This window comes from Panthera uncia, assembly GCF_023721935.1.
Source record: "Panthera uncia isolate 11264 chromosome B3 unlocalized genomic scaffold, Puncia_PCG_1.0 HiC_scaffold_1, whole genome shotgun sequence".
NCBI lineage: Eukaryota > Metazoa > Chordata > Mammalia > Carnivora > Felidae > Panthera > Panthera uncia.
Window position 1 is genome coordinate 84,582,384 of NW_026057582.1, and position 27,392 is coordinate 84,609,775.

Here is a 27,392-nt window from a genome sequence, read left to right on the forward strand (position 1 = left end):
CAGCAGCCCCCCTCCCAAAACCCCATCTTCTGCCATGCTCCAGAAAGGCAGGAAGACATCCTGTTTGCTGGCCTGTGGATCTATTTTTGCCTTTCCAGCTGGCTGCTGTGTTACCTGCAGCCTTTCTCAAGTAGGTTCCTAAGATATTAGCATTGGCGGTTCATAGGGCCCTTTAGTTTGCAAAGGAAACCCCCTGAATGACTATGGCTCCTTTACCTGTTTTGCTTTAAAGACAGGTCGATACCAAGTCTATCACTCACCTTTTCCAGGCCTTGGAAGGAAAATCTGGTCAATCTGGGGACCAGGCTTCTGGCTCAGCCCAGAAAGGAGTCTTTTGTATCCAGAATCAACTAAACCATTGGAAATTTTTCTAGATCCAAAATCTAGACGCAAAACCAGAGAGCCAGATCCTGGTGCTGGCCAAAAACTGAAGTGAGCTCCACACGTGGGGATCTAGCAGATGCTGGGATTCTGAGGCATCCATCTGTTTCCAGCCCTGAAAGCCCCCCCACACACACACACACACACGTCCTGGGACTGACCCAAATCATCAGTTGACGTACCTGCTGATTTTGTACCTCAGGACTGAAGGCTTGACAGAAGGTCTTCTTTTCAGGTTCAGGTTCAGGTCCTGCTGCCCTCTGAACACGGGTAAGGCAGCCAGGCCCTCATTTTCGTTTCTTCCCTGTGCCATCAAGCTGCTAGTTTCCCTCTGATATTTAAAGGGTCTTCTACCTAAATAGGGCCACAAATAGAAAGACCACATAGATTTTTCCCCCTCTTTTCAATAAGGGAAAACAATGTCATTAGAGGGGAAATTAAACCACATTTGGCAGTCTTCAGTTAAAATTGGTTTGTTCAAAAAAGAACATTCAGAATTGAAATTATTTGACAATGTTCCTGTTATAGCCAGAGTATATTCTGGGACACTCTCCTTTTCCCTATCAGTCTTCTTCAGCAGCCATTTCTACCTTGTTTGTCATCAAGAGATCCATAAATCAATACGTCACCTTCACCTAGGCCAGCAGTTCTCAACGCTGCTGCATATTAGAATCAGCTAAAATACCTAAAATATGATACGTAGGCCCCACTCCAGACTTACTGAGCAGGAGAATGACGATCTCAAGTCCTCAGATATTCATGGGGGACCTACCATCCCTGAGGCTGGCCGGACTGTGTGCAAGAGAGAAAGCAAGATGTAGCCCACGTTCCTGCCCCCAAGGAACTCACGGTCCAGTTAGAGAAAGATACACACCCTCCAAACCCAAAAGAGTATGAACAAGGACCAAGTGCAGAGCTGAGGCAATGGGACCGCTTTGGGATCAAAGAGAGTCTGAGGAATGTGGAGGAGAGGCACGTGGTAACCTGACGATGTGACTCTGTCCTTGGTGCCTCTGTGCAGTTCTGGCGCTACGGAGACTGGGTGGATGTGGTCATTGATGACTGCCTGCCGACTTACAACAATCAACTGGTTTTCACCAAGTCCAACCACCGCAATGAATTCTGGAGTGCTCTGCTGGAGAAGGCTTATGCTAAGTAAGGCAACACTTGAGGATGTGAGGCAGGGCTAAAGGTGGTGGGCTGCAAAATCCAGCTGAAGTCTTGTCACAAGAGGCAGCGTGCGTGCACATGTGCGCATGCGTAACAGTTCAACTGGGTCCCTAAGTCTGAGGGGGTCGGGTCCAGGCAGCAACGGCTATAACTAAAAAACTGTATTTAAGGGGAGGATGAAGACATGTGTAGGAAATCTTTAGCTTTAGCTTCCCATAGTGAGCACTTTAATTCTGCCTTCGTGGTGATGTTGCAAGTCTTATATTTGAGCATTAGATCTTTGAAGCTCACATTCCCAGGGTCTTGCTTGGCTCAACCTCATGATCACGCGGGATATTAATAAAGCCATGTTATCTCTCAACTTGGAAGCTCCACCCCAGCTATTTCTAAGGGCTCTATGGAGCCCTTCCTTGGGGTTCAGAGTATGGTGGAAAGAGAAGAGTCAGGAAGTGAGAATGGCTGGGTTCCCATCCCAGTGTTTCTGGTTCTCTGTGGCCTTGGGTAAGCCACTTAGCCTATAAGACTCAGTTGCTCGAATGTGAAGAAAGAGAATCATAGTAGCTACTCCATTAGCTTACAGAGTTGTTGGAGAATTAGATAAGAGAACATCACAGGACCCAACAGTAAAATTCTGGTGTCCCAGGGCCTGGGTCATGTTTCCTGGAACCCTGTGACCTCAGATTGGTCTTCATTCTCTCTCCAAGGCTCCATGGTTCGTATGAGGCCCTGAAAGGTGGGAACACTACAGAGGCCATGGAGGACTTCACAGGAGGGGTGACAGAGTTTTTTGAGATCAAGGATGCTCCCAGAGACATGTACAAGATCATGAAGAAAGCCATCGAGAGAGGCTCCCTCATGGGCTGTTCCATTGATGTAAGCCTGGGGTGTGGTGTGCAGGGCAGGGAGCAGGCAACTATCGGGAAGCCATTCATGTGATGAAAAGCAATGTAGGGCTTTCCTCTGGGACAGGGTGGATGTTTTGTTTAAGGAAGCAGGAACTGGCTCTCAACTTTGAAAATTACTAAAGGAAGAAGAGTTCATAGGGATTTTCACTAAAGAGACTGGGCAAAGACACTCCAAGGCCTAGACTTTAGGTAGAAATAGGTCCAGAGGCCTGTGTCAGCCCCGGCCTCTGTGGCCAGTGCTGCTCAACCCCAGCATGCCCCCAATTAAGCTGGCTGCATATCTGGTTCTGGACCTGAGCCAGCCAGTTCCCTGAGACAGCCTCTCAGTCACTGAGCTGTGATCCTGTCTCTCACTTAGGACACGGGCCTTGTGTTGTGATCTGGGAGAAGGTTGGCCTGCAGGCACACTCTCAGCACAACAGAGTAGTGTGATCTGACACTGGGGCTAAGGGTATGGAGACCCACAGAGTGGCCAGCCCTCCTGAGTTTCAGGAGACACACCTGCCCTGGGGGCTGCTCAGTGGATAATAGTCTTGGCTGGAGCTTTCCATCACTGAGGAAGGAAATGAAGCTGAATTCCTGAATTTCCTTCCTCTCCCAATACTCCAAATGGGTCCAAAAGCTTGGGAAGATCAGCTAGCATTAAACACCCCTGGATGAACATTTTCTTTCTGCATCACTTTTCTCCATCTTGTCTCCATTCACACTGTTTCTCTCTCCTCTTTTCCTTTGTCCCCTCCCTTCTTTCTGTCTCCTTCCCTTTCTATCACCCTCCTTTGTTTGATCTCTCCCTCCCTCTTCTGGACTGTCCCCGGCCCATCCCGTCGGGCCTCAGGATGGCACAAACATGACCTATGGAACCTCTCCTTCTGGGCTGAAAATGGGGGAGTTGATTGCACGGATGGTGAGGAATATGGATAACTCGCTGCTCAGGGACTCAGACCTCATCCCCAGGGACTCAGATGACAGACCAACCCGGGTGTGTACGCCTCCAAATGTCAGGAATGACCACCCCTCCTACCTGCATGACCCTGCATGAGGCCTGTTGGTGTTAGACTCCCCTCAGCAGCCAGGGCCTTACATGCAGACCTCCACATGGGCCTTCCAGGGGGCTGGGGTGGAATAACTTGCCTGCTCCAAGGCTCTTGGAGAAGGTGGGGGAGACAGGATTTGGAGGAACTCTCTGTGGGAGTTCTTTCATACCCCGTGGTCCAGGCAGTTTCTCTGATAACAAATTAACAAGTAGAAATACAAGAGACCCTGTTCATTGTTAAATATTTCTTCTCTTCTAATTCAGGTATTCATTCAATGCAGATTTATTGAGCTCCTACCGGGTGCCAGACACTCTTGTAGTAAACAAACAAAAAAAATACATTTTGTTCACTAAAAGAGTCTCTCCCCTCATAGAGTTTATTTTCTAGTACTTTCAGAAGTAATGCATGCTCACTGAAAAATACTTATAGAAAAGCATGGAGGAAAAATTAACACATGTTTTCTCCCATCTAAAGGTTGCAACTCTGAGTATGTAGTATATGTCCTTCTAGGATATTTCTTTGCGTACAGTTAATCTACATTTTTATTTTTAAAATGTTGTCACACTGTATGTACCTCTTCGCATTGTGTCTTTTTTCAGTTAGCTTTATGTTCTTAATGTGCCAATATGAACTATGTTGTTAATGTGTCTCCCAAAACATTCTTTAATGTTTATTTATTTTTGAGAGAGAGGGAGAGCACCTGAGCATACGAGTGTGTGGGGGGGAGGGGCAGAGACACAGAGGGGAACAGAGAATCCAAAGCGGGCTCTGCACTGACAGCAATGAACCCAATGCGGGGCTCAAACTCATGAACCGTGAGATCATGACCTGGGCCGAAGTCAGTTGCTCATCCTACTGAGCCACCCAGGTGCCCCTCAAAACATTTTTTTTGGTGGTTGCACAGTATGCCAACACACAGATAAGTTATAATTTATTTACCCAATACCCTATCATTGGAAAATTAGATTGTTTTCTCTTTCTTGTGTTGGCTATTATTTTTAAATGCTATCTTGAACATCCTAATAGATATATCTTTGTGTGTGTCGTGATAATTTCTTTGGGACAGAATACCAGTGGAGGAATTGCTAGCTGTGCGAAAGTAATGCCAATAGAGTCATTTCAAGTGGTTTCCCAGGTCTAGACTTGAAAGATGCATGGATCTGCTTCCACATCCTTTCTATTCAGCATGGTCTGGGTCACGTAAGGACTAAGATGTGGAAGAGGCCAAGATGCCAAAAGCCCTGGCTCCACCTGCATCCCTGAAGTTGAAAAGGCTCACAAATTGCACAGCCTAGCATGGCTCCAGGAAGCTCTTCTTAAAGCTGTTATGTTACCAGGCAAAGGAGAGCCATAGAGATATGGTCTAGGGTTCAATGGGCATTGGAGATCCTATCCCTCTACTGAGCATCTTCTGGGGCTGAAACTTGGTAATTTCTACAAATCTAAGAGATTCCCCTAGACTGGTAGGCCAAATCATGTCTGAATAGGACTCGACTCTGGCCTCCTCCAAATTCCTTCCCTGGGCACTGTGACTCTTGATTTCTTGAGTATTCTGTTCTTGATGGGTATGGAGGGGGGAATGGGATATACAGAGAGAAGGTTAGACCTATATGTTTCATCTAACCTCTTTTTTCAATTCCTTTCTCTTCCAGGAGTTGTCAAGTCTGGGTGGGCTCAAGGGAAGGGGCCTCCATTTGTCCCTGTTCCTCCTTTGAAAGACCCCAAGAGATCCAGAAAGGAGGGCCAGGGATCTGCTTACCTACATCGACATTGTCCCAGCCTCATACTGTTCTCCGATGGTCAGAACAGACCTTTTCAGGGCAACCAGCTTGAGGGAAACCACTTGTCTGGGCTATGTCTTCTTGACTCTCTAAAAGAGCCAGGGAGGGCCTTCTCGTGGCCAGGAGGTCCACATTCAGAGCACAGAGGAGTCTTTGTCCTCGCAGAACCTGGAAAATGATCCAATGTGTGCAGGCCCTGATAGGCTGTCTGGTTTTTGCTCCACAGACAATTGTTCCGGTTCAGTATGAAACAAGAATGGCTTGCGGGCTAGTCAAGGGCCACGCCTACTCTGTCACTGGGCTGGAGGAGGTGAGGCTGATGGCGTGGGTGGCTGGGGAGCTATTTGGGTCAGCCTCCTGAAGTCAGGACTTAACTTACTGGGCCCCTTCACCTCGGCAGAGCTTGCCTCCTCTCAGGGGCACCACTCGCGGTCTGGGCCCAGCACCTGCATGCAGTTAGAGGGGCCCACTGGGACTGGTAGACGTGGATATTGCCACAAGGTGGTGCTCAGTTCATCTTTGCTTTTAGCGCTAAAAATGGCAATTTTCCCAACAGTTCCAGGGAACAAATAGAAATCACTTTGGTTTTATGAAATTGATCTCATGGGCTCTCATGTCTCCTTTTCTTTGGGAGTTGAACAGATACAATACTTTGCTCCCCCTGACACGTTGGGCTGAAGACAGGAAATTTGTCAGGACTATTGTGCACAGCTGGGCAGGCAGGCTGTGCCCTGTTCACAGGGATGGGCAGAGACTGGAGGAAGGGGTGCCTTTTTCTTTTCTTTTTTTTTTTTTTTTTTTTTTTTTTTTTTTTTTGAGAGACAGAGACAGCACAAGCAGGGGAGGGGCAGAGGGAAAGGGAGACACAGAATCCGAAATAGGCTCCAGGCACTGAGCTGTCAGCACAGAGCCTGACTCAGGGCTCAAATTCACAGACTGCAAGACCACCTGAGCCAAAGTTGGACACTTGACTGACTTAGCCACCCAGGTGCCCCAAAGGGCACCTTTTTCTAATCAGTCCATCTATGGTGGCCATTTCTGCATAGTTACTCAGCCAGCAGGGGTGTTTTTTCTAATTCAAACAAAGACACCTAATGAGTTAGAGTGGCCCTACAGTATATGCCCTCCCTCCTCCCCCAAAGCTCATAATGGCTGGGAAAACCACTTCTTAGAAGATGGTCAAGCCCTAACCTCTGCAGACTCAGTCCTAAGGTTCTGACCATTCACCTTGCCATTCTGCAAGAGTGCCTCTGATTAGTCTCCCCGACCAGGACCAGGCAGGACAGCCCCCTGTACAGGATTCTGTCCCCATTCCCACCCCAGCCCTCAGGGCAAGACAGAAAACCCCCTTTCCAGAAAGGCCCATAGCAAGAGTTTTTTCTCTTTGCCCAAGACCCTGTTCAAGGGTGAGAAAGTGAAGCTGGTACGGCTGCGGAATCCCTGGGGCCAGGTGGAGTGGAACGGCTCCTGGAGTGACAGGTAGGTGAGGGGGACGGTCCATGAGAAGGGGACAAACAGCCTGGGGCAAGGCTGGGGTGCATATCAAGATATACGAGGATTACAAATGCGTGGTCTAAAATTACCCTCCAGACCCATGATCCACAAAGGGGAAGTGGGTATGTGGGCTCTAGGGAAAGGCCCACAGAAGAGCCAGGAGAGCTGGGGATCCAGAGACCTCACTGATGGCCATTGACTGGAAAGTTTCTAAAAAGCACGGGCTAGGTCCAGGTAGAAGCAAAGTGTGAATGCAGGGGTCTGGACTAGACAAGGGATTTCCCTTCTCAGAGTCTCTGTGTCCTTATCTGTAAAATGGAAACAATACTAACACTTACGTGGTGGGCTGGAGAGTGCCTAGCCAGTGCTAAGATTTCCTGTCCCTTGCTGTCCCCATGAAAAAGGTGCACAGTCCCCCTGAAAGATCTTACCCCTTATCACTGAATGGGATGAACTGGGGGCAGCAAAAGTACAAACACGGGGGACATTTACAAAGAAACATTTACAAGTCTTCATAGGCTGATGGCCAATTGCCTCACTGAGTGGAGAGAAGCCCCTTGAGTGCCTTTTTTATTCCCAAGAGGAGATAGCAGGACTCAGTAGCCATGTGTGCCTTCAGCCCCTGTGCTTACCTCCACCCAGGGCACCATCGTTACTGGTTCATTCAGCTCTTCATTTGCTGAGTAAGTCTTATTGAGCACCTACTGAACAGCAGGTACAGGCCCAGGCACTGAGGATATTCTGTGAATAGGCAGCCTCCCTGGATGACTGACGGGCCGACTCTAGTCCTCTTACTGCCTCTTGCAGCCATTCTCTGGCATTCCTTCACTCATCAGGGAGACAAATCCTTACTTCCTCTGTGCTGAGTGTGCGGCCAGTTCCATGCTACTAGCTGGGACCTAGAGACGAACAGACATAGGCCCTGCCCCTGCAGACTCCAGTGGGAAGGACAAAAAAAGCCCCACTGATGATTAAAATAAATGCTATCATAAAGGTCACAAAGAAGGAGCCCCTCACCTAGTTTGCATGGGACAGGAAGAATAGAAAAATGTGGCCTGGTGAGAGTGGCATTTGACCTGTGCTCTCTGCTCTGGGAAGACCCTCAGTGCCCCAGCAGTTGTCCACTCTACTGGGCCAGGTCACCCACAGGGACCCTCACTGTGTCCTCCAGCCTCATTGTTTGGTGTCCAGCCTTAACTCATGTCCTGCCAATGCCTCGGCTGCAGGGACTGCTGACAAGTGGGGCCCATCTCTGGGTCACTCAAGACCACCCTCCCTGTATTGTGTCCTCCCCCCCCCCTTTTTTAAATATTTATTTATTTTTGAGAGAGAAAGAGAGGGAGGGGCATAGAGAGTGGGAGACAGAGAATCACAAGCAGGCTCCACACTGTCAGAGGAGAGCCCGATGTGGGGCTCAAACTCACAAACCCTGAGATCACGACCTGATGCTTAACCAGTTCAGCCAGTTGAGCCACCTGAGCCACCTAGGGGCCCTCCCAACCCCCCCCAACCCATGTCCCTCCTTCTGCTCTCTCAGTAATCTCCATTTCCCCTCTATTATTCCCTGACCCCAAGAACTTCCTCAATCTTTTACCTTTCCAAGGACAACCCAGTTTAGTTTTATTCTCCTCAACAAGCCTGAAACACAGATGTGTTGTTTCCTCCCTCTTGAGGAGAGATGTGGAAAAATCATCCTGCCTTTAGAAACATGAAGCCAGGCTATTTCCTGGGGGGACAGGAGAAAGGAAATGTTTACATACTTGGTGTTTTTCTCAGTAACTCAGTTACTTATTAGATGGCAGGCACTGGTCTAAAAGTTTTACATGTATTATTTCATTCATTGCTCATCACAGCCATATAAGTAGATCATAATACTCATTCTTCTTTTGCAATTGAGAAAACAGAAGCTGAGAGGTTAAGTGCCATGCCCAAGGTTATGTAGCTAGGAATGGTATTATCAAATGGCATCCAGTTAATCTATTTCCAAAGGTCAACTCTTAACCTTTAAAGTGAGGAGGGATATGGGGCACCTGGGTGGGTCAGTCAGTTAAGCGGACGACTTCAGCTGAGGTCATGATCTCGAAGTCCCAGAGTTCAATTCCCGTGTTGGCCTCTTTGCCGACAGCTCACAGCCTGGAGCCTGCTTCAGATTCTGTGCTTCTGTCTCTGTCCCTCCCCTGTTCACTCTCTCTCTGTCTCTCTCAAAAACAAACAAACAAAAACAAAAAAACAAAAATGAAAAACATTAAAAAAAATTTAAAGTGTGAGGAGGAAACAAAAAATTGTCCAGAGAAAGGTTAAGCCCTTACAAACCCATTTAAGGCCTTACTTACTCCTGAGGATAGTAGAAGGCCATTACTGGGTTTTACACTGAGGGAATCAGATCAGATTTCCATATCTGATGCTTCCTGCTTGCTGCAATTTGGAGATGGGCTACTCTTTCAACTTTTTCGTATTTCTCTTGATACCTCCTGTCCCATCCCACATCAGGCCTCTCCCGTTCTTCTTCCTTCCATAATTCCTCCATTTTCCCTCCAGTTGGAAGGACTGGAGCTTTGTGGACAAAGCTGAGAAGGCCCGTCTGCAGCACCAGGTCACTGAGGATGGAGAGTTCTGGTGAGTCCAGGACCCAAGAGGACCCTGAAGGGTAAGGGATCCAGTGGGGAGCTGAAATCTGAAACCTCAATCCCTGGAAAGAGGCCATCACATTGTAGCCCTCAGGAGATCTGGGCCCTGCTCTCTTCCTCCAGCCCAAAGCCCAACAGGATGGGGTTCTGAGAGGAGCCAGCCAGGTCACAGAAACAAGGAGAGCCTGGGACCAGGCCAGCACAAGGTGGCTCCTGCTTCGCCTATATCCCTCCGACGTGCACATGGCCCCGGCCACTTGCTCCCTGGCTCCTGGGCCAAAGCAGCTCTGCTTTGCTCACCCAATGCCACCCTCATCCTCACTCGGCTCATTTCTACTCAGCCCTTGAGTCTCAGCTTAAAGGAAATTTTCCGGATCCCTGTGTTTTGCCCAGAACTGGGATTAATTAGTGAGACTCATCATCCTTGAAACTGCTTGCTTAGTTGTCTGTCCTTCCTCAAACTGTCTTTCTTTGCGGTGAGCCCAGCACAGCACCGGGGCCCAAGGCAGAGGCACACGGTGCCATTGGGAGAACTGAATTGCTACCGAGCTCTCCCATAGAAGACACAGGAGTTTGAGCTATTACTGGAAGAGACAGTAGTTTGGGGTGGAGACATGAGAACTGACAGTGTTTACCCGAATGAGGAAGGGCAGGGGCGTCCCTGGGGCCATGCCCGAGTTCCTGTGAACTGTGGGATCGTGCTGCTCCGGTCCCCGAGTCTTACCTCTCCCAGCCTCCCATATGGGTCTCTCTCTTCCAACCTCTCAGGATGTCATATGACGATTTCATCTACCATTTCACAAAGCTGGAGATCTGCAACCTCACGGCTGACGCCCTGGAGTCCGACAAGATGCAGACGTGGACGGTCTCCGTGAACGAGGGCCGCTGGGTGAGGGGCTGTTCTGCCGGAGGCTGCCGCAACTTCCCAGGTGGGAGAGGCTCGGGATGGGGGAGGGTCCAAGGGCAACAAGTTCCAGGTGGAATAATACCATTCACTGAGTCTGTATTAAGTTCCAGGTGTATCTTATCTTATTAAACCCTCCCCGTTTTACCAAGAAGGAAACCGCCTGCTGAGGAGTGTGCGGTGGGGAGCTGGTAACAACTTTTAAGCAGGACACTGTGTCGGAACAACACTACATTCATAATGCTGAGGATGGGACTGGAAAACGGAGTTAGCAGAGACTGCCAGGGCACAAGCCAGAGATGATGAAAACCAAAGCAAGTTGGGGGCAGCAGAGATGGAGGGAAGAGGGCAGATTTAGGGAACAGAATATTGAAGAGTGACTTCAAGCTTCCCATTTGGAGGGCCCGAGTGGATGGTGTCAATGTCGCAATGTAAAACATACAGGAGGGAAAAATCAGCATGTTGTTTGTTTTTTTGGTGGAGTTGGTTGTGGGCTTGTGGGGAGAGGAGTTCGGTTTGGCCCATGGGAAGTTGAGGCACCTATAGAAATATCCAGGTGAAGACGTGTCCTAGAGAATTGGATACACAGATTAGAATGGTACTTGGTTGTATGATTAGAACTTGATATATATTTGTGGAATATATATAGTTCAGGCATCATGGTCATGCAGGGACAGTTAAAAAGTGGATAAAACAGGAGCCCCTGGGTGGCTCAGTCAGTTAAGTGTCCGACTTTCCATCTCAGCTCGGGTCATGATCTCAGGGGTTTGTGAGTTGGAGCCCCACATGAGGCTCACAGCTGTCAGTTCAGAGCCTGCTTTGGATTCTCTGTCTCCCTCTTTCTCTGCCCCTCCCTGCTCTCCCTCTCTCAAAAATAAACATTAAAAAAAGTTTTTTTAAGTGGATAAGACAGCCTAGGGAGGCAGAATAGTGGGGTGGGAGAGAGGCCTAAGACCACATCCCAAGGACCAACAACATTTAAAGGGCAGGTGAGAAAAGGGAAACCATCAGCAGAGAATGAGACTCACAGCTCCCGGAGGGGGAAGAAGCCACACACAACCAAGCAGTGAGGCTCCATCTCTATAAAGGTGGAGGCTACCCACACTTCCCCCCACATAGTTTGGCAAATGCCTGAGTCATGCCTTCTCTAGTTATTGAGCGCCTAGATGCAGGGGATAAATAGGTTCCCTCTTATTTCCCTTCCTGACCTTTCTCTGAGAGGCAGATCTGAATGTACATTTCCTTCCTTGGGGGCACAGACACTTTCTGGACCAACCCACAGTACCGTCTGAAGCTCCTGGAGGAGGACGATGACCCTGACGACTCGGAGGTGATCTGCAGCTTCCTGGTGGCCCTGATGCAGAAGAACCGGAGGAAGGACCGGAAGCTGGGGGCCAACCTCTTCACCATTGGCTTTGCCATCTACGAGGTGTGCAGTTCCTGACCAGCTTTAGCCCAGGAAACACATTCCTTGGGGGTGGGGAGCCTCCCAAATACTCAGTGCCCCCACCCCGGGCCCCGAACTCCTAGAATCAGACCCTCATGTGTCAGAATCTCTTAGATATTTGTAATGAGTGGAAAAAACCAGGTTGGGGGAGATGGAGCAGGGCTGGGCTGGGGCTAGCCAGATAGATGAGGAGTAGATGAGGAGTCAGACATCTGCATTCACTCCACAGTTGTCGGCATTCCCTCCCTGCAAGAGTTTCATCCTCTTTCAGATCTGAAGTCCACAGAATCTGAGCGTCTTCTTTTTCTGTTTCTCCTCAAGGTTCCCAAAGAGGTACAGAAGTGGCAGCGGCCAGCAGTTGTGTGCAGCATTACCTGGGGGTCCTGTGTCCATCAGTGGCACATCGGGAAGCTTCCTGGTGGGGTTTGAGGACAGGACTATGATAGGAGAGGGTCTCGCCTGGGTCATGCAACTCCAGAGCGGGTGCCTCAGGGTACTGCATGACCCCCTGACTATCACCCTCATGAGAAGCCCTTTCTCCCTTCCCACCAGAGACTCACACATATGCTCTCACACATTCATACGCACTTCTTCTCTCACACACACGCATACACTTGCTCACACTCATACACATTTGCACTCACAGTTACACACTCACGCACACAATCACACAGACACATTCTGAGGGTGACTGCCCTCTTTGGGATGGAGGAATCGCCTCCCTCAGACCCCAGCCAAGGCCCCTCCTGCCTCCTTGGGGTCCTTCCCCAGCCTGGAGGTGATTTGGAGCTGACCAGCAGCAGTTCTGGTAAGTGGGGGGAATGATAGACTTGACCTTCACTTCTGAATCACAACAGAAAAAGAGGAGGAAATGGGGTAGGGAGCTCCAGGGATGTTGAGCTATTTGAGGCCTTGGGAATCGGAAGTAGGTAGGTCACGACTGTGAACTGGGTAACCAGGGAGTTGGGGTAACCCCTGGACGGGGACTGTGAGCAGGACAGGACATCCTTCTGGAGGAGCTCAGGTCTCTCGGGCTCTTCTCCCCCTCAGATGCACGGGAACAAGCAGCACCTGCAGAAGGACTTCTTCCTGTACAATGCCTCCAAGGCCAGGAGCAAGACCTACATCAACATGCGGGAGGTGTCCGAGCGCTTCCGCCTACCTCCCAGCGAGTATGTCATCGTGCCCTCCACCTATGAGCCCCACCAGGAGGGAGAATTCATCCTCCGGGTGTTCTCTGAAAAAAGGAACCTCTCCGAGTGAGTCAGCCTGCTTTCCCCTCCTGTCCCTAAAAGCCCATGTGGCCCATTCCAGAGATTGGAGATGTGAGGTAGCTGGACCTGTCACCTCCAGGAATCCTGGGATATGTTGACCAGGCTGCCCTTCTTCCTCTGCTCCTGAGTCACTGGCCACATCTCCTCCATTTGTTTAGTCAGTCTGTCATCCCACAGATCTCTATAGAAAACCTACTAAGTTCCAGGCACTCTTTTTCTAGGGACTAAGGATAGAACAATGTATTAAACAGAAAGAAATCCCTGCCCTTATGGAGTTCAACATTCTAGCATGAGACAGCAATGCATAGGGGGAAAAAATATGCATATATGTGTTTGAGGGAGATAAGTGATAAGGAGAAAGAAATACAGTAGGGAACAAGGATAGGAGGCATTAGGGGTGACGGAACTTTTAGGTGAGGTGACCAGGGAAGCCAGCAAGGCCACATCCTGCATTTTTTGCGCACTGCAGATGATTTCATAAGCCCAACTACTCTGGACTCTGCCCTTGAGAAACACAAAGTCTAGGGGTAGGTGGCTGAGTCTGGGCACCTGGGCAAAGCCAACAAGAACCCATGTGTCTGCACTTGGCTGCTGGGGATGGTGCCTACATGGGGTTGGTTCCCGTGGTGGGGTATTAGTTCCTGTGGTTCCCTTGAAATCAGCTCTGACTTGACTCTGAGGACCTGTGTGGCCTGGGCGAATTCTCTCTATGCTTCCTGCTTGCTCCTGGGGACAGTGAGACCCCCGCTCATGTTTGTGTTTCTCCACAGGGAAGTTGAAAATACAATCTCCGTGGATCGGCCCGTGGTGAGTGCTTTAGTTCTTATGTGTGAGAAGGTCCAGAGGCTCACCTTCCCCCATCCAGGCAGGGGACATAGGGGCGGTGGAGGGGAGAGTGGGTATTGGCAGAGAAGATGGGAGTCTGGGGCCTGCAGGGCAATTCTTCCATGTTAGTGCAGTTTCTGTTTGTCCCAACTAGAGGTAACAGGCCTCACGGTACTGGGCCGTGTACTCAATCCAAGGTCTAGGAAGCACAGAAGAAGAGTCCTAGAAGGGAAAAGCAGTTTGAACAGCGAGAGGGAGGGGTCAAGGCCATAGTAAGGGACAACAAGAGCAACAGATTGGATTATGAGAGTCAGTCTCACATATGGAAAAGAATACACACCAGCTCTGGAGTCAGCATCAAAACCTGGGTCCTCCACCTAGAGCTGGGTGATTTGGACAAGTTACATAACCCCTCATTTTCCTACTCTGTAAAATGGGGACAATAATATGTACCTTGCAAGGCTCTTATGAAGTTTGAATCAATGAGATCATGTATGTGAAGTGCCTGGCATAGCACAGATCCTTAAATGGTGGTTATAATTCATGTGCTTTATATCTCAAAAGGTACTTCCCACATGCATTACCTCACTTGATCCTTGCAAGGTTTCTGAGATGTGATAAGGTTATTATTATCCCTGGTGTTAAGGAAGTAGAGGCTCAGTGGGGTTAAATGGCTCCCCTGGTTCACGGGTCTCATTAAATGGCAGGGCTGAAACTGACATTCAGATTCTCGGAGCCCAGATTCTCCAGGTTCTGAGGCTGCTTCCCCAGTTGCCATGTGGAGACCAGTTCCCACGTGTTTGAGTCCCTGAGTTAGAAGCACAGAGTTGGTATATGTGGCTTCTCTTTGTTAAGGAGCCTTGTGACTGCCTTGGGCCTTTGGGCCTTGGTTTATAAACATCCCCTGTGCTCTGTGTGACTTGGGCCAATAAGAGGACAGCAAATGCCCCACTGAGCTATCTTCTGGGTGGTGACACTCAGGGCTCCAATCCTGACCCTATGCCAGTGCCAGATCTCCAAGTGCCTTCTGAATTATCACAGGACATTCATCTTAGGATTAAATGCATTTGGTTCTATTCTTATCTGTGAAACATTAGTAATCAGGGCAGTATATTGATCAGGAATCTCAAACTCAGGAGCTTATGGGAGCTGGCATGCCACTGAACTGGGTAGGGCAGGCACATGTGGGGCTTTTGATGTCCCTCCACAGACATGTTCACCTGGAGTTCTCAACTGACACCTAGCTTTAGTGTTGGAGGGACAACCGGAGTGGTGGTGACTATGGCATCTGGAGGGTACAGGCAGCAGCTGCCCTCAGCTCCCCAGATCGTGGCCAGTGCAGCCTGCCAGACCTCCTAGTTTTATTTTGTTTTAAAGCCCCAAACTTAGATTTCCACATTAAGTCTCTCCCTATGTTATAAATATCTGCTAAAACAAAACGGGGGCGCCTGGCTGGCTCACTCGGTAGAGCACACAACTCTTGATCTCAGTGTTGTGAGTTTGAGCCCCATGTTAGACATGAAGCCAACTTTAAAAGAGTTTTAAAAAATTAAAACAAAACAAACCCCCCCAAACTCTGGAAGTCAAGCAAAATCCATTTTCAGGCCAGTTTGGGTGAGCCACTTTTTTTGGTGTTTTAGAAACTAACTTCACTTAAAAATATAAAACTTTAGCCAGAAGATTCCTTTCCTTGGCCGTGTCTAATAGGAGTGGACTATAAGAACGGCCACCAGAGCGGCCACCAGTCTCTGAGCATGGAGAACTCTGACCTCCCTTCACCCTCCAGGCCTCTTTTGGCTCTGTGTGGCCCCGGTTTCTGGACCCCAGAGCCTCACTCCAAGCTGAGGCCCAAATCACAGGAAAGTCAAAAGCCACTGGGTTTTCTGGAAACTTGATTTTCACTTATTCTGCATTTGTTGTTTCCTTTCCTTATGCAGAAAAAGAAAAAAACCAAGGTGGGTGTAACAGGGTGAGTGGGTAGACAGCAGAGTGTGTTTGTGCATGTGTGTGTGTGACAGCATGTGTACCAGACTTGCCTCTTCCCTCACTGACCCCCACCTCGCCTTCCTGGGCCCAGGTCACAGCTAAGGGTGTGGACCAATGTTAGCTAACACTGGCCAGGTGAAGGCTATGGGCCAGGCACTCTTCCAGGTGCTTTCCATGGATATGCTCAATCCTCACAACAACCCCATGACATTGGTACTTTTATCCTCCCCGCTTTCAGAGAAAGAAAAGGTACAGATGGATCCGCTAAATTGTCCAAGTGTGGCAGAAGCAGCACTAAGAGTCCAGGCAGTCTGGCTCCAGAGTCTGCCCTGAACCACCATGCTCACCTTTCATATGAGGGAGGAGGAGGATGGCCAACCAGTGAAAATGGGCCTGATATGGGGGCTCTTGCAAAAACCAGGAGCACCCCTTCTTTCTCAGAAGTGCTAAGAAGGGCTTGATTCTTTGGGGTGGGGGGAACAGCAACTGTTTGTGTTTCCCAGGGTACAGTGAGAAACAGGTGTGTGAGGGTTTCCATGGAGAGAGTCTCGAGATGCCAGGTGCTTGCCCTGGAGGCAGGACTGCTCCTTCTCCCTCCTTTCTGTTCCCTGCCTCCTCCCCACTCCTCCTGTTTCCTTAGCCTGCTCTGTAGGGGATGACAGAGGATGCCCAGAGAGGCTAAGTCACGACCAGGGCTCTTGTTCCAGGTGAAGCTTGTTCCACATCCCTTTCTAGGCAAGCAACCTCTCCATAAGCCTGCTCCTCAAAGCCATGGAACCCAACAGACCTATGTCCAGGTAGCAGTGGAGAAAGGGAAAGAGAACTTCACCCTCATAGCCCCAGAGTTGCTGATCAACTTGACTGGTTTAATGGGGAATGTGAGCTACTTGGACAGCTTCCCCTCTTGGGGTCTTGGGAGGTTGCTATGATCCATTGATTCACCAGGGCCTCAGTGTCCTGATTATAACCGCTTTGCTATAACCACATTGCTAAAGGTGACCATGTGTGGTAAGAGCATCTCAGGGACCTCAGAACAAAGCTTTCATCTGGGACCAGCGGCATTGTTTCCTTTGTGTGGTTTTGGAATTCAGAAGTACAGTTGTTTAGCAACTCAAATCCCCTCCTATATCCTAGCTCCATGTACCCCATAACCTTCCCCTTGTCCCCAGGGCCTATAGTGATGACTAACCCTTTCAGAATTTTGGTTTGACCGCTCAGAGTGCCATACAGAAATGACTGACCTTTGGGCATCCTCGGGCCCATGAGGTACTTAGCCACAGGCCTTCGGATGAGGTTTGGCATTAGTGTTTTATGGTGGTGCCTGGAAGGATCTACCATAGAGGTCCTCTAAGTGTTGACGCTGGTGCAGACCAGAGCTGACACTGATCAAGCACCTACCATGCAGCAGGCACTGTGATAGGGGTAAAACATACATTGTTTTCAGTTACAACAGTATCTACAAGGTGGGCGCTATGACTATTCCCCTTTCATAGATACTTTACAAGTATTCAGAGAAGTGAAGAGACTTGCCAAAGAAACAACTAATAAATGGGGAAACTGGAAGCCACATCGATCTGCCCCCAAACCCATGTTTCTTGCCCTCACTGATCTGGTGCAGGCCCCTTACACTCCAAAACCTGTGTTTTCCAGACCCACACTTGGGCCCAGAGATGTGTGCCTGGCAGGGGTGACTCATGGCCACACCATGGCCGAACCATGTCCATAGGCACACATTTTCCCTCCAACTGTGACCCACAGTTGCTCTAGGATCCTCACAGGCATCATTTGCTTGCACAAGACCCTTTGCTTGGAAGGTAAAGCAAGCCAGGGCTGTTGGGGCCTGCTGGGAGCCAAAGTTCTAGGAGCTGTTTCTGTAGGTCTGACCATTTGTGCAGTTCTAGATGAACCACATGGAAAGGCAGAAGGGGATTCAGAAACCTGTCCCGTTGCTTTTTTGCTTAGAGAGATTCTGACTGTCGCATTGCTCTCTGCACTGCAGCCATGAGCCCCTATAACCTTGCCTTCCTCTGGCTTTCCCTTTGGGGTGATGGCACCAACGAAGGGTGGCACAGCATGGCAGCCGCTCGCTGCTCTTTTTGTGTCCTCTTCACTTGCTTGAGCATGTCTTGAAAATATCCCTTATATTTGGGTGGCATCTTCAGTGTTTTTGCAGTAGCTCTATATTCAGCCTTGCATGCGATCCCCACCAGAGCCCCATGAGAAAGGCTGAGCAGGTTCTGTTATCCACATTAATGGATGCGTTACGGGAGGCCAGAGAGGTTATTGCTCGTTTGTGAGGACAGGACTGGAATTTTAGCCCTGTGTTCTGACCTCTCACCCATTAATCGGAGTCCTTTTTTCAGTCTGTCCTCTGCGGTGTCGCAGAGGTTCCTTGGAGGTGCCTCCGTAGCTGCCACAGCTGATACAGGTGTGCTGAGGGAAAAGAGCTCTGCCCTCTTCATCAAGCGGAGAGGCTTGTTTTTAATGACGTGAGATACGCTGGGCTTCTGGGGAAATTTAATTTGAACAGTGTTTCCATTTGAAAAAAAAAAAAAAGCCTAAAAATAATAGAACATCATTGTAGTGGATCGCACTACTTTTAACATTCTTAGCGTTTTACTACCTACCTTGTCGAACCCTCCCAGCTCTACCATCAGGAGATAAGGACCTGAGGTCCAGAGAGACTTAGCATCTTACCCCAAGTCACACAGCTTGTTAGCAGCAGGGATGGAGCTTGAACTGAGGTTCAAGAGCTCCCAGCTCTGCTCTTTTCCTCTTCACTGGACAAAGCTGCTCCAGGAGGGAGGCTGCCTCCATGTGCCCGCTCAGCCTGTAATCCTTGCTTCCTTCCTGCCCCTTCCCCACTTCCCTCTTCTCTCCAGCCCATCATCTTCGTTTCGGACAGAGCAAACAGCAACAAGGAACTGGGTGTGGACCAGGAATCAGAGGAGGGCAGAGACAAAGCAAGCCCTGATAAGCCAGAGAAATCCCCACAGGTTTTTGAGCATGTGGCATGAATGGGGTGGCTAGCAAACAGTGGGGGCCTCTGGATTGGAGGGGCTGTATGGTGGGGTGTCCCTTTAACGTCTGCAGGTTTGGATTTATCCCAGTGACCTTTTCTCTCATCACGTTCTCCTAAAATTTGGGATGCTGCTTGGGCGAATGTCTTGAGGGGGTGGCAGCCACACCAAGCCAGTCCCAGGCCTGGGAAGGACAGGCTAAGCCTGCCCACTGGAGCCCCCCAGCCAGGACAGCGAAGGAAAAGGAAGGCAGAACCTGGGACACAGCCAGCTTGAGAGAGCCCAAGACAGAACAACTCCTGTGCCCTGGTGTCCTCGAGCTCTTGACAACGAGGGGATAAAGAATAGTAGCAGAAAAGGGATGGACATCCGCACAGGAGTCCTGTGGAGCCCAGGGAAGGGTATTAGATTGATGTGGGGAGAGGGGGTCATATAAAGCTTTAGTGGAGATGAGGCTGAGGGACCAAAGTCCACAGATCAATCTGGGGCCACCTCTTCCATCGTGGAATGTCCATTGTGGAATGTCCTCCTCCATCGTGGCATGTGGGCATCCTCTGAGGATTTGGCCTCGATGACAGAGGTGGCAGGAAGTACCAAAATGGTCTGGTCCCCTTTGTCCTTCTAGAGCTCATTTGGTTCGGATGGTCAAGCTCAAAACAGTGGTGGGGGTGGGGAGAGAAGACCAAGGGGGCTGTCTACGTGTCGGCATGGCTTATCTAACTCCTCTGGCTGGGATGTCTGGAGTGAAGGGTCGCTGGGCCTAGAGGATTGTCACTCCCGCTCTCTAGGTTCAACTGAGAAAAGCCATTTGTCCTGTACCCAGCTCCTGCTGCCACCTAGGGCTGGTTTAGGCACTCTGGCTCCCTCAACCCGAAGGAACTTTCCTCGTGGGTCCGTCTGTCTCCCTGATCACTGTGAACCACTTTTCCTTTGTGCTTCCACAGCCACGGCCTGGCAACACCGGCCAAGAGACTGAGGAGCAGCAGCAGTTCCGGAACATTTTTAGGCAGATAGCAGGCGAGGTGAGTACCGCCAACCTGGACTCCTACAGAGGCTCCTCTCCTTGATTAGCTGCTCAGATGACCAGTTATTTCATTATTGTTCAGTAGGGGTCCTTCTAGCTTTTGGTGGAAACGGGGGATATGCATGTGTACCACAGAAATCCACACACAAATCCTCAGGTCCTTGAGTTTAGACCAACATCCACTTGGGTGCCTCGGAGGCCTTTTTGCTCCGAGCTGCCCACTGTGGTCTGGACACTGAGGGTGCTGTGTCTTCCTTGGAAAAACCCCAGCCTCCCATGACAGAATAGCACTGACAGGGACTTTACCAACATGGAGAGCTGGGATTTGTTTTGCAAACCCTCTGTTCCATCAGCTACTGTCCCCTTGGACTGTCATTCTCTACTCCCTTCCTCCTCAGGATATGGAGGTCTGTGCAGATGAGCTCAAGAATATCCTTAACACGGTTGTGAACAAACGTGAGTGGCTCAGACTGTGTGTGGAGGACGGGCAGGCAATGAGTGTGTGTCCGGTTATCTGAAAGAAGCTCCTCACTCTTCTCCATACCTCCCAGATAAGGACCTGAAGACACAAGGGTTCACGCTGGAGTCCTGCCGTAGCATGATTGCTCTCATGGATGTATCCTTCCCGCCACCCTTCCCCCGCCCCATGCAGCCCCTGGGGGCCAAAGCAACAATGAGGGTGCCCAATGAGAAAGAGGGGCTGTTGGAGGAGGCACAGCAGGGCAAGACATTGGGTTGTAACCAGCCCCTAACCTCTGCCCTCACTTCAGGCCTGGGATTCTGCCTAAGGCCCTGCCCGAGCAAAAATGATCCTGAGGAGATAGGCTCCTTGGGTTTTAGAGCAGACACTAACTTTGGCTGAGAAGGTGTGGAGGGGAGGGTTAAACCCCAGGACAGGACAGTGGGTAGGATATCTGGGGCAGAGCCTTCCTGTGAGGCGACCTTCCCTGTAGTCCCCTAGACCCCCCTTCCTTCCAACCCAGGGGGATTTCGCTATGTGTGCCCTGTAGCCCTGACCTCCTTCCTCCAGACAGATGGCTCTGGGAGGCTGAACTTGCACGAGTTCCATCACCTTTGGAAGAAGATTAAAGCCTGGCAGGTGAGAAGAGAACTAAGCAAGGGAGTGAAAGAGGGGGTTGGTTAATTCAGGGGGTTACTATGTGACCTCTGTCCTGAAATTTTCTATTGCCAGAAAATTTTCAAACACTATGATACAGACCAGTCTGGTACCATCAACAGCTATGAGATGCGAAATGCAGTCAATGATGCAGGTGCTGGGGAAGCAAGTGGGTGGTGGGGATGTGGACTCGGGCTGGTGGAAGCAGGAGCTGGAGGGTGGGGGCAGAAGGCCGCTAGGGGCCTACTAGCCAAAGGAAGGAGAAAGTGCTTCTCATCCCCCAGGCCAGAGTGGCTGAGAGGCGGGGAAAATAGAATGCCAGGCTAATCCTCAGCCTCCTTCGTCCTCTCCCGTGCCGCCCCCTACAGGATTCCACCTCAACAGCCAGCTCTACGACATCATCACCATGCGGTATGCAGACAAGCACATGAACATCGACTTTGACAGCTTCATCTGCTGCTTCGTCAGGCTGGAGGGCATGTTCAGTAAGTGCGGGGGCTACCTTTCTGCACTCTTGTGCCCCTCCTCCCACAGTGACAGGAGCCGCAATAGGAATCTCAGCCTGATCATCTTCTAGTCTACTCCATCCAACAGGGTCTGAACAAAAGCACAGACTCTCTTTAAGCTCAGAATGGGCTGGCAAAGGGAGGATGATGGTTGATACTCGGCCCAGCAGATTTTTGTGCTGAAGGACAACACTTAGTACACAGTCCTCTTAAGAAAAGTTACAATACTGGAGGGGAAGGGACCCTTTAACTGGCCTTTGGCCTGTGCATTCTTCCACACAGGAGCTTTCAATGCATTTGACAAGGATGGAGACGGTATCATCAAACTCAACGTGCTAGAGGTAAAGCCTAATAGAAGCAGTACACTCACCACACGCCTTCAAATTCAGGGTGGAGGAATCAATGAAGGTGGAGGGATGGAACGGGAACGGAATGGAAAGGGAAGCTCAGCAAGGAATGTGGCTCGTAGGAAATGCGTACTGGGAGAAGGCTCCAACGGGGACTTGGATCCTAAAAGCTTTTAGGCTGGAAAATATACCTTTCTAGTAGAGATCGGAGAAGCATGCCATAAACCACTGCTTCTTAGAAAAATCTTCCCAGTGTCTGGCATGCTGGGGATGTCCCTTTCCCCCTACTCTATCACACCCTTAAGGTTGGGCTCTCTTTTCTTGTTTACATTCTGATCCTGGGACTTCCTCTTTCAGTGGCTGCAGCTCACCATGTATGCCTGAACCAAGCTGGCCTCACCCAAGGCCATACAGATCACTCAGGATTTCCATTTCATCCAATATAGCTACAGCCACTTACCTCAAAGGACACAGTAGCTGCACCTACCCCCCCCCCCCCCCCCCCCCCCCCGCAAGCCTCCAGGCGCCTCCTTGGTCTCTTTCCTCCTCTACTTCACTCCCCACTCAGCCTCAGGGCATCTGTCCATCTGTCACGCCCACACTGACCCATCAGTTAAGGAACGAGGGAGAACAATTTTGTCCCTTTGCCAAATGGAGGCAAGTGTCTGTCTGCCTCAGGTAGTTGTAGCCCAGCTGAGAGGCTTGCTCAGAATCTGAGTGGCCTCACTTCTGAAGGAAGTTCCTTAGCTTGCCCTAGGCTGTTCCCGGAAGCATTTGCCAATGGCACTCAGCATTTGCCGTGCTAGAGTCCTCCATCACCTTCATGTTGTCCCACTCATGGGACAGTAACCAAACTAGTACTTGGTTCTGATTGTTTCAGGATGGGCCCGCTCCGGGATAAACTAGCTCAGTGGAAGAGGGCTTGGATACTTTGGGCTGTATGACTCATAAGTTTGGCTGCATTCTGAAAAGAGTTGATCTAAATAAAGGCATGTGTATGGCTGGTTTGGTTGTGTTTTTGTTTTCTCACATTTAGATATCAGCCAGAGCAGGGTTGAGTAGCTTCAAATCTTACACCCCTCTATCAGGCAGAGAGCCCTTGTTTCAGAATACAAGGATGGAAGACACATACACACACAAACAAAACCTGGGCCCCGTGTTAACCATGCCTATTGGTATTTCTTGAACATGGGAATCACTCAGATACTTTCCAAGATCGATGAGGAAAGGAAGGGGGAACAGCTGTTGGTGTACAGAATAGCAAGAATAAATGGGTCACCTCGTAACTGGAGGGGCTGGTTACCTGAGTGTAACGAAACCATGATGTAGGTGCAGTTTTTTGGGGAGTTATGCATGTCAGGCATACGACACTAGAATTCGAAATGTATATACACTACAAAGTGATCACCCCAAAATCTGCTTACCATCCATTACCCTACAAGCAACTCTCTTTCATACCTATCCCCTAGTGCCCCACCCCCTAAACCCCTTCCCCTCTGGTAACCACAGGTCTGTTTCTGTATCTGAGTTTTTGTGATTCCACATATAGGCAAAATCATACAGTATTTGTCTTTCTCCTTCTGATTTATTTCACTTAGCTTAATACTCTCAAGGTCCACCTATGTTGTTGCCAAGAGCAAGATTTCATTTTGTTTTTTTTTTAAAGCTCAGTAGTATTCCATACATACACACCACATCTTCTTTATCCATGCATCCACTGATGGACATATAGGTTGTTTCCATATCTTGGCTATTGTAAAAAATGCTGCAGTGAACATAGGGGTGCATGTATCTTTTCCAGTGGCTGCAACAACTTATAACCCACCGACTGTATGAGGGTTCCCTTTCCTCTACATTCTCACCAACACTTACTATCTTTTTGATAATAGCACAGAGCTGACAGATGTGAGGTGATAACTCATGGTGGTTTTTACATTTCCCTAATAATGAATGATGTTGAGTATCTTTTCATGTGCCTGTTGACCATCTGAATGTCTTCTTTGGAGAAATGTCTATTCAGATCATCTCCCCACTTTTTACTTGGGTCTTTTGTTGTGGTTGAGTTACCTGAGCTCTTTACATATTTTAGATCTGAACCCCTTACCAGATGTATAATTTCCAATTATGTTCTCCCATTTAGTAAGTTGCTTTTTTGTTTTGATGATGTTTCCTTCACTGTGCAGAACCTTTTTAACTTAATATGGTTGCACTTATTTTTGCTTTTGTTTCTGTTGCCTTTCGAGTCTGACCACAAAAACATTACTAAGAGGATGTCATGGAGCTTACCACCTATGTTTTTTTTTCCAAGAATTTTATGGTTTCAGGTCTCAGATTCAAGCCTTTAATCCGTTTTGAGTTAATATTTGCGTATGGTAGAAGACCATGGTCTAGTTTCATTCTTTTGCATGTGGCTGATCAGTTTTCCCACCACTATGTATTGAAGAGACTGTCCTTTCTCACTGTATGTTTCCACTTCGTCAGAAATTAATTGCCCATATAGGTGTGGGTTTATTTCTGGGCTCTCATTTCTGCTGCATCGATCTGTGTATCTGTTTTTGTGCTGGTACCATACTGTATGACTCCTATAGCTTTGTAGAATGGTTTGAAACCAGGCAGCAATGATACCTCCAGCTTGGGTCTTGTCAAGATTGCCTTGCATTTTGGGGTTCTTTTGTGGTTTCATACAAATTTTAAGATTGTTCTATTCCCTGAAATATGTCATTGGTGTTTTGATAGGGATTCATTAAAATCTATGGATTGCTTTGGGTAACATAGGCATTGTAACCATATTAATTCCTCCAATCCAGGAGTATTGAGTATCTATTTGTGTCCCCAGTTTCTTTTATTAATGTTTTGTAGTTACCAATGTGTAAGTGTTTACCTCCTTAGTTCAATTTATTGCTAGGCATTTTATTCTTTTTGATGCAACTGTAAATAGGATTGTTTTCTGGATTTTTGATAGTTCATTATTACTGTTTAGCAATACAACATGTTTTTGTATATTGATTTTGTATCCTGCAACTGTACTGAATTTTTTATTCCAAGTTTTTTTGTTTGTGTGTGTTGTTTTTTTTTTTTTTTACAGGATCTTTAGGGCTTTCTACATATAATATCATGTCATCTGTAAATAGTGACAGTTTTACTTCTTCTTCTGATCTGGATGCATATCTTTTTCTCACCAAATTGTCTGGCTAGGACTTCTAATACTATGTTGAATAAAAGTGGTTAAGTGAGAATCCTTGTCCTGTTCCTGATCTTAGACAAAATGCTTGCAGCTTTTCCCCATTGACTATATTGTTATGTTATCATAAATGTTGAATTTTGTCAAATGCTTTTTCTCCATTTATTGAGATGATCATGTTTTTATCCTTCTTTTTGTTAATGTGACGAATGACACTGATTTACAGATGTTGAACCACCCTGTATTACTGGAATAGATCCCATTTGATCATGGGTATGATCCTTTTATTTTTTTTAAACTTTTTTTTTTTTTTAACGTTTATTTATTTTTGAGACAGAGACAGAGCATGAATGGGGGAGGGGCAGAGAGAGAGGGAGACACACAATCCGAAGCAGGCTCCAGGCTCTGAGCCATCAGCCCAGAGCGCGACGCAGGGCTCAAACTCACGGAGTGCGAGATCGTGACCTGAGCTGAAGTCGGACACTTAACCGACTGAGCCACCCAGGCGCCCCTCCTTTTTATTTTTTTAGTGTTTTATTTATTTTTAAGACAGAGAGAGACAGAGCATGAGTGGGGATGGGGCAGAGAGAGAGGGACACACAGAATCTGAAGCAGGTTCCACGCTCCGAGCTGTCAGCACAGAGCCCGGTGCAGGGCTTGAACCCACGAACTGAGATAATGACCTGAGCCAAAGTCGGACGCTCAACCGACTGAGCCACCTGGGTGCCCCAATCCTTTTATTTTGGGGGGGATATGATTCCTTTTTAAAAATGTTTATTTTTGAGAGAAAGTGCGTGCGCATGAGCATGAGTGGGGGAGGGGTAGAGAGAGAAGGAGACACAGAATCTGAAGCAGGCTCCAGGCTCTGAGCTGTCAGCACAGAACCCAACCTGGGGCTCGAACCCACAAACTGTGAAACCATGACCTGAGCTGAAGTTGGACGCTTAACCAACTCAGCCTCCCAAGCACCCTAAGACATGATCCTTTTAATGTATTAATTCGATTTGCTAGTATTCTGTTGAGGATTTTTGAATGTCTATTCATCAGGAATATTGGCTTGTAATTTTCTAGTGGCATCCTTGTCTAGTTTGGGCATTAGGGTAATAATGGCCTTGTAAAATGAGTTTGAGAGTGTTCCCTCCTCCTGTTTTTTGTTTGTTTTGAAGAATCTGAGAATTACTACCCATTCTTCTTAAAGAATGGTATTAATTCTTCTTTGAATGTTTGGTAGAATTCACCACGGAAGCCATCTGGTCCTGGACTTTTGTTTGTTGGGAGGTTTTTGATTATTGATTTAGTTTCCTTACTAGTAACCAGTCTGTTCAGATTTTCTATCTCTTCTTGATTCAGCATCGGTAGGTGGTATGTTTCTAGGAATTGATCCATCTCTCCCAAGTCGTCAAATTTGTTGGTGTTCATAGTCTGTTAGATTTATACTTCTGTGGTATCAGTTGCAATGTCTCCTCCCTTTCTTTCTGATTGTGAGTCCTTTTTTTCTTGGTGAGTGTGGCTAAAGGTTTGTCAGTTTTATCTTGTCAATGCAGCAGCTCTTAGTCACTGACCTTTCTACTGTCTTTGCAGTCTCTATTTCATTTATTTCCACTCTGATATTTGTTTCCTCCCTCCTACTTACTTTGGGCTTTGTTTTTTCTTTTTATATGTTATTTTAACTAGAACATTAGATTGGGATTTTTAGTTTTCTTGAGGTAGGCCTGTGATGCATCCCACAGAATTTGGTAGGTCTTACTTCTATATCTTTGATTTCTTCAATGACCTACTGACTGTTCAGCGGCATATTGTTTAGTGTCCCTATTTTTGTGTTTTTCCAGTTTTCTAGTTTTTCCAGTTTTCTTGTATTTGATTTCTAGTTTCATACCATTGTAGTTGGAGAAGATGCCTGATAGGATTTCAATCCTGAATTCATTGAGACTTGTTTTGTTGCCTAGCTAATGATCAATCTTGGAGACTGTTCCATGTGCACTTGAGAAGGATGTGTATTCTGCTGCTTGAATGGAATGTTCTGTATGTATCTATTGAGTCCATCTGGTTGGGGCACAGCTGCTGCACAGGGAGGGTGGAACATGCCCAGCCCAGCTGCAGTGTACTCACCTGGCCCCTTTGTGGTGTGGCTGCTTGCATCGGTTCAGTGGGACACAGAGTATGCTCACCAGTGCTAGGAGGCTACAGGGTGAGCACCAAAAATGGTGCCCACCAGCTCTGTAACCAGCTGGTTAGAAGATTGCAAAACTGGCACCAGCCAGTGCTTCCATCCCCAGAGAAAGTCACTGCAGGTTCTTGCCTGTTTGCCACTTTAGGATTAGCAAGTGGGTCTCTCCCTCTGTCAGAGTCTAGGCACTTTTCAAATTATT

At 48.3% G+C, this 27,392-nt stretch overlaps 1 protein-coding gene across 3 annotated transcripts in view; it reads left to right on the top strand.

Annotated features, from left to right (window-relative positions):
• Positions 1–22,282, top strand: part of CAPN3 (calpain 3) — a 48,834-nt gene extending 26,552 nt beyond the window's left edge. The window contains exons 4-24 of one of the 3 annotated variants that reach the window (XM_049613431.1): positions 1,403–1,536; positions 2,256–2,424; positions 3,292–3,435; positions 5,498–5,581; positions 6,665–6,750; positions 9,304–9,381; positions 10,161–10,321; positions 11,556–11,725; positions 12,065–12,076; positions 12,794–13,002; positions 13,788–13,824; positions 15,780–15,797; positions 18,711–18,824; positions 19,793–19,870; positions 20,271–20,328; positions 20,424–20,488; positions 20,903–20,971; positions 21,065–21,143; positions 21,358–21,474; positions 21,778–21,836; positions 22,200–22,282. In XM_049613431.1, the coding sequence (XP_049469388.1) occupies positions 1,403–1,536; positions 2,256–2,424; positions 3,292–3,435; positions 5,498–5,581; positions 6,665–6,750; positions 9,304–9,381; positions 10,161–10,321; positions 11,556–11,725; positions 12,065–12,076; positions 12,794–13,002; positions 13,788–13,824; positions 15,780–15,797; positions 18,711–18,824; positions 19,793–19,870; positions 20,271–20,328; positions 20,424–20,488; positions 20,903–20,971; positions 21,065–21,143; positions 21,358–21,474; positions 21,778–21,836; positions 22,200–22,226 (1,968 nt within the window). In that variant the 3' untranslated portion in view covers positions 22,227–22,282. The remainder of the gene's footprint in view (positions 1–1,402; positions 1,537–2,255; positions 2,425–3,291; positions 3,436–5,497; positions 5,582–6,664; positions 6,751–9,303; positions 9,382–10,160; positions 10,322–11,555; positions 11,726–12,064; positions 12,077–12,793; positions 13,003–13,787; positions 13,825–15,779; positions 15,798–18,710; positions 18,825–19,792; positions 19,871–20,270; positions 20,329–20,423; positions 20,489–20,902; positions 20,972–21,064; positions 21,144–21,357; positions 21,475–21,777; positions 21,837–22,199) is intronic. The other 2 variants (XM_049613432.1, XM_049613433.1) reach the window with 2 other exon arrangements.
• Positions 22,283–27,392: the final 5,110 nt, after the last annotated feature.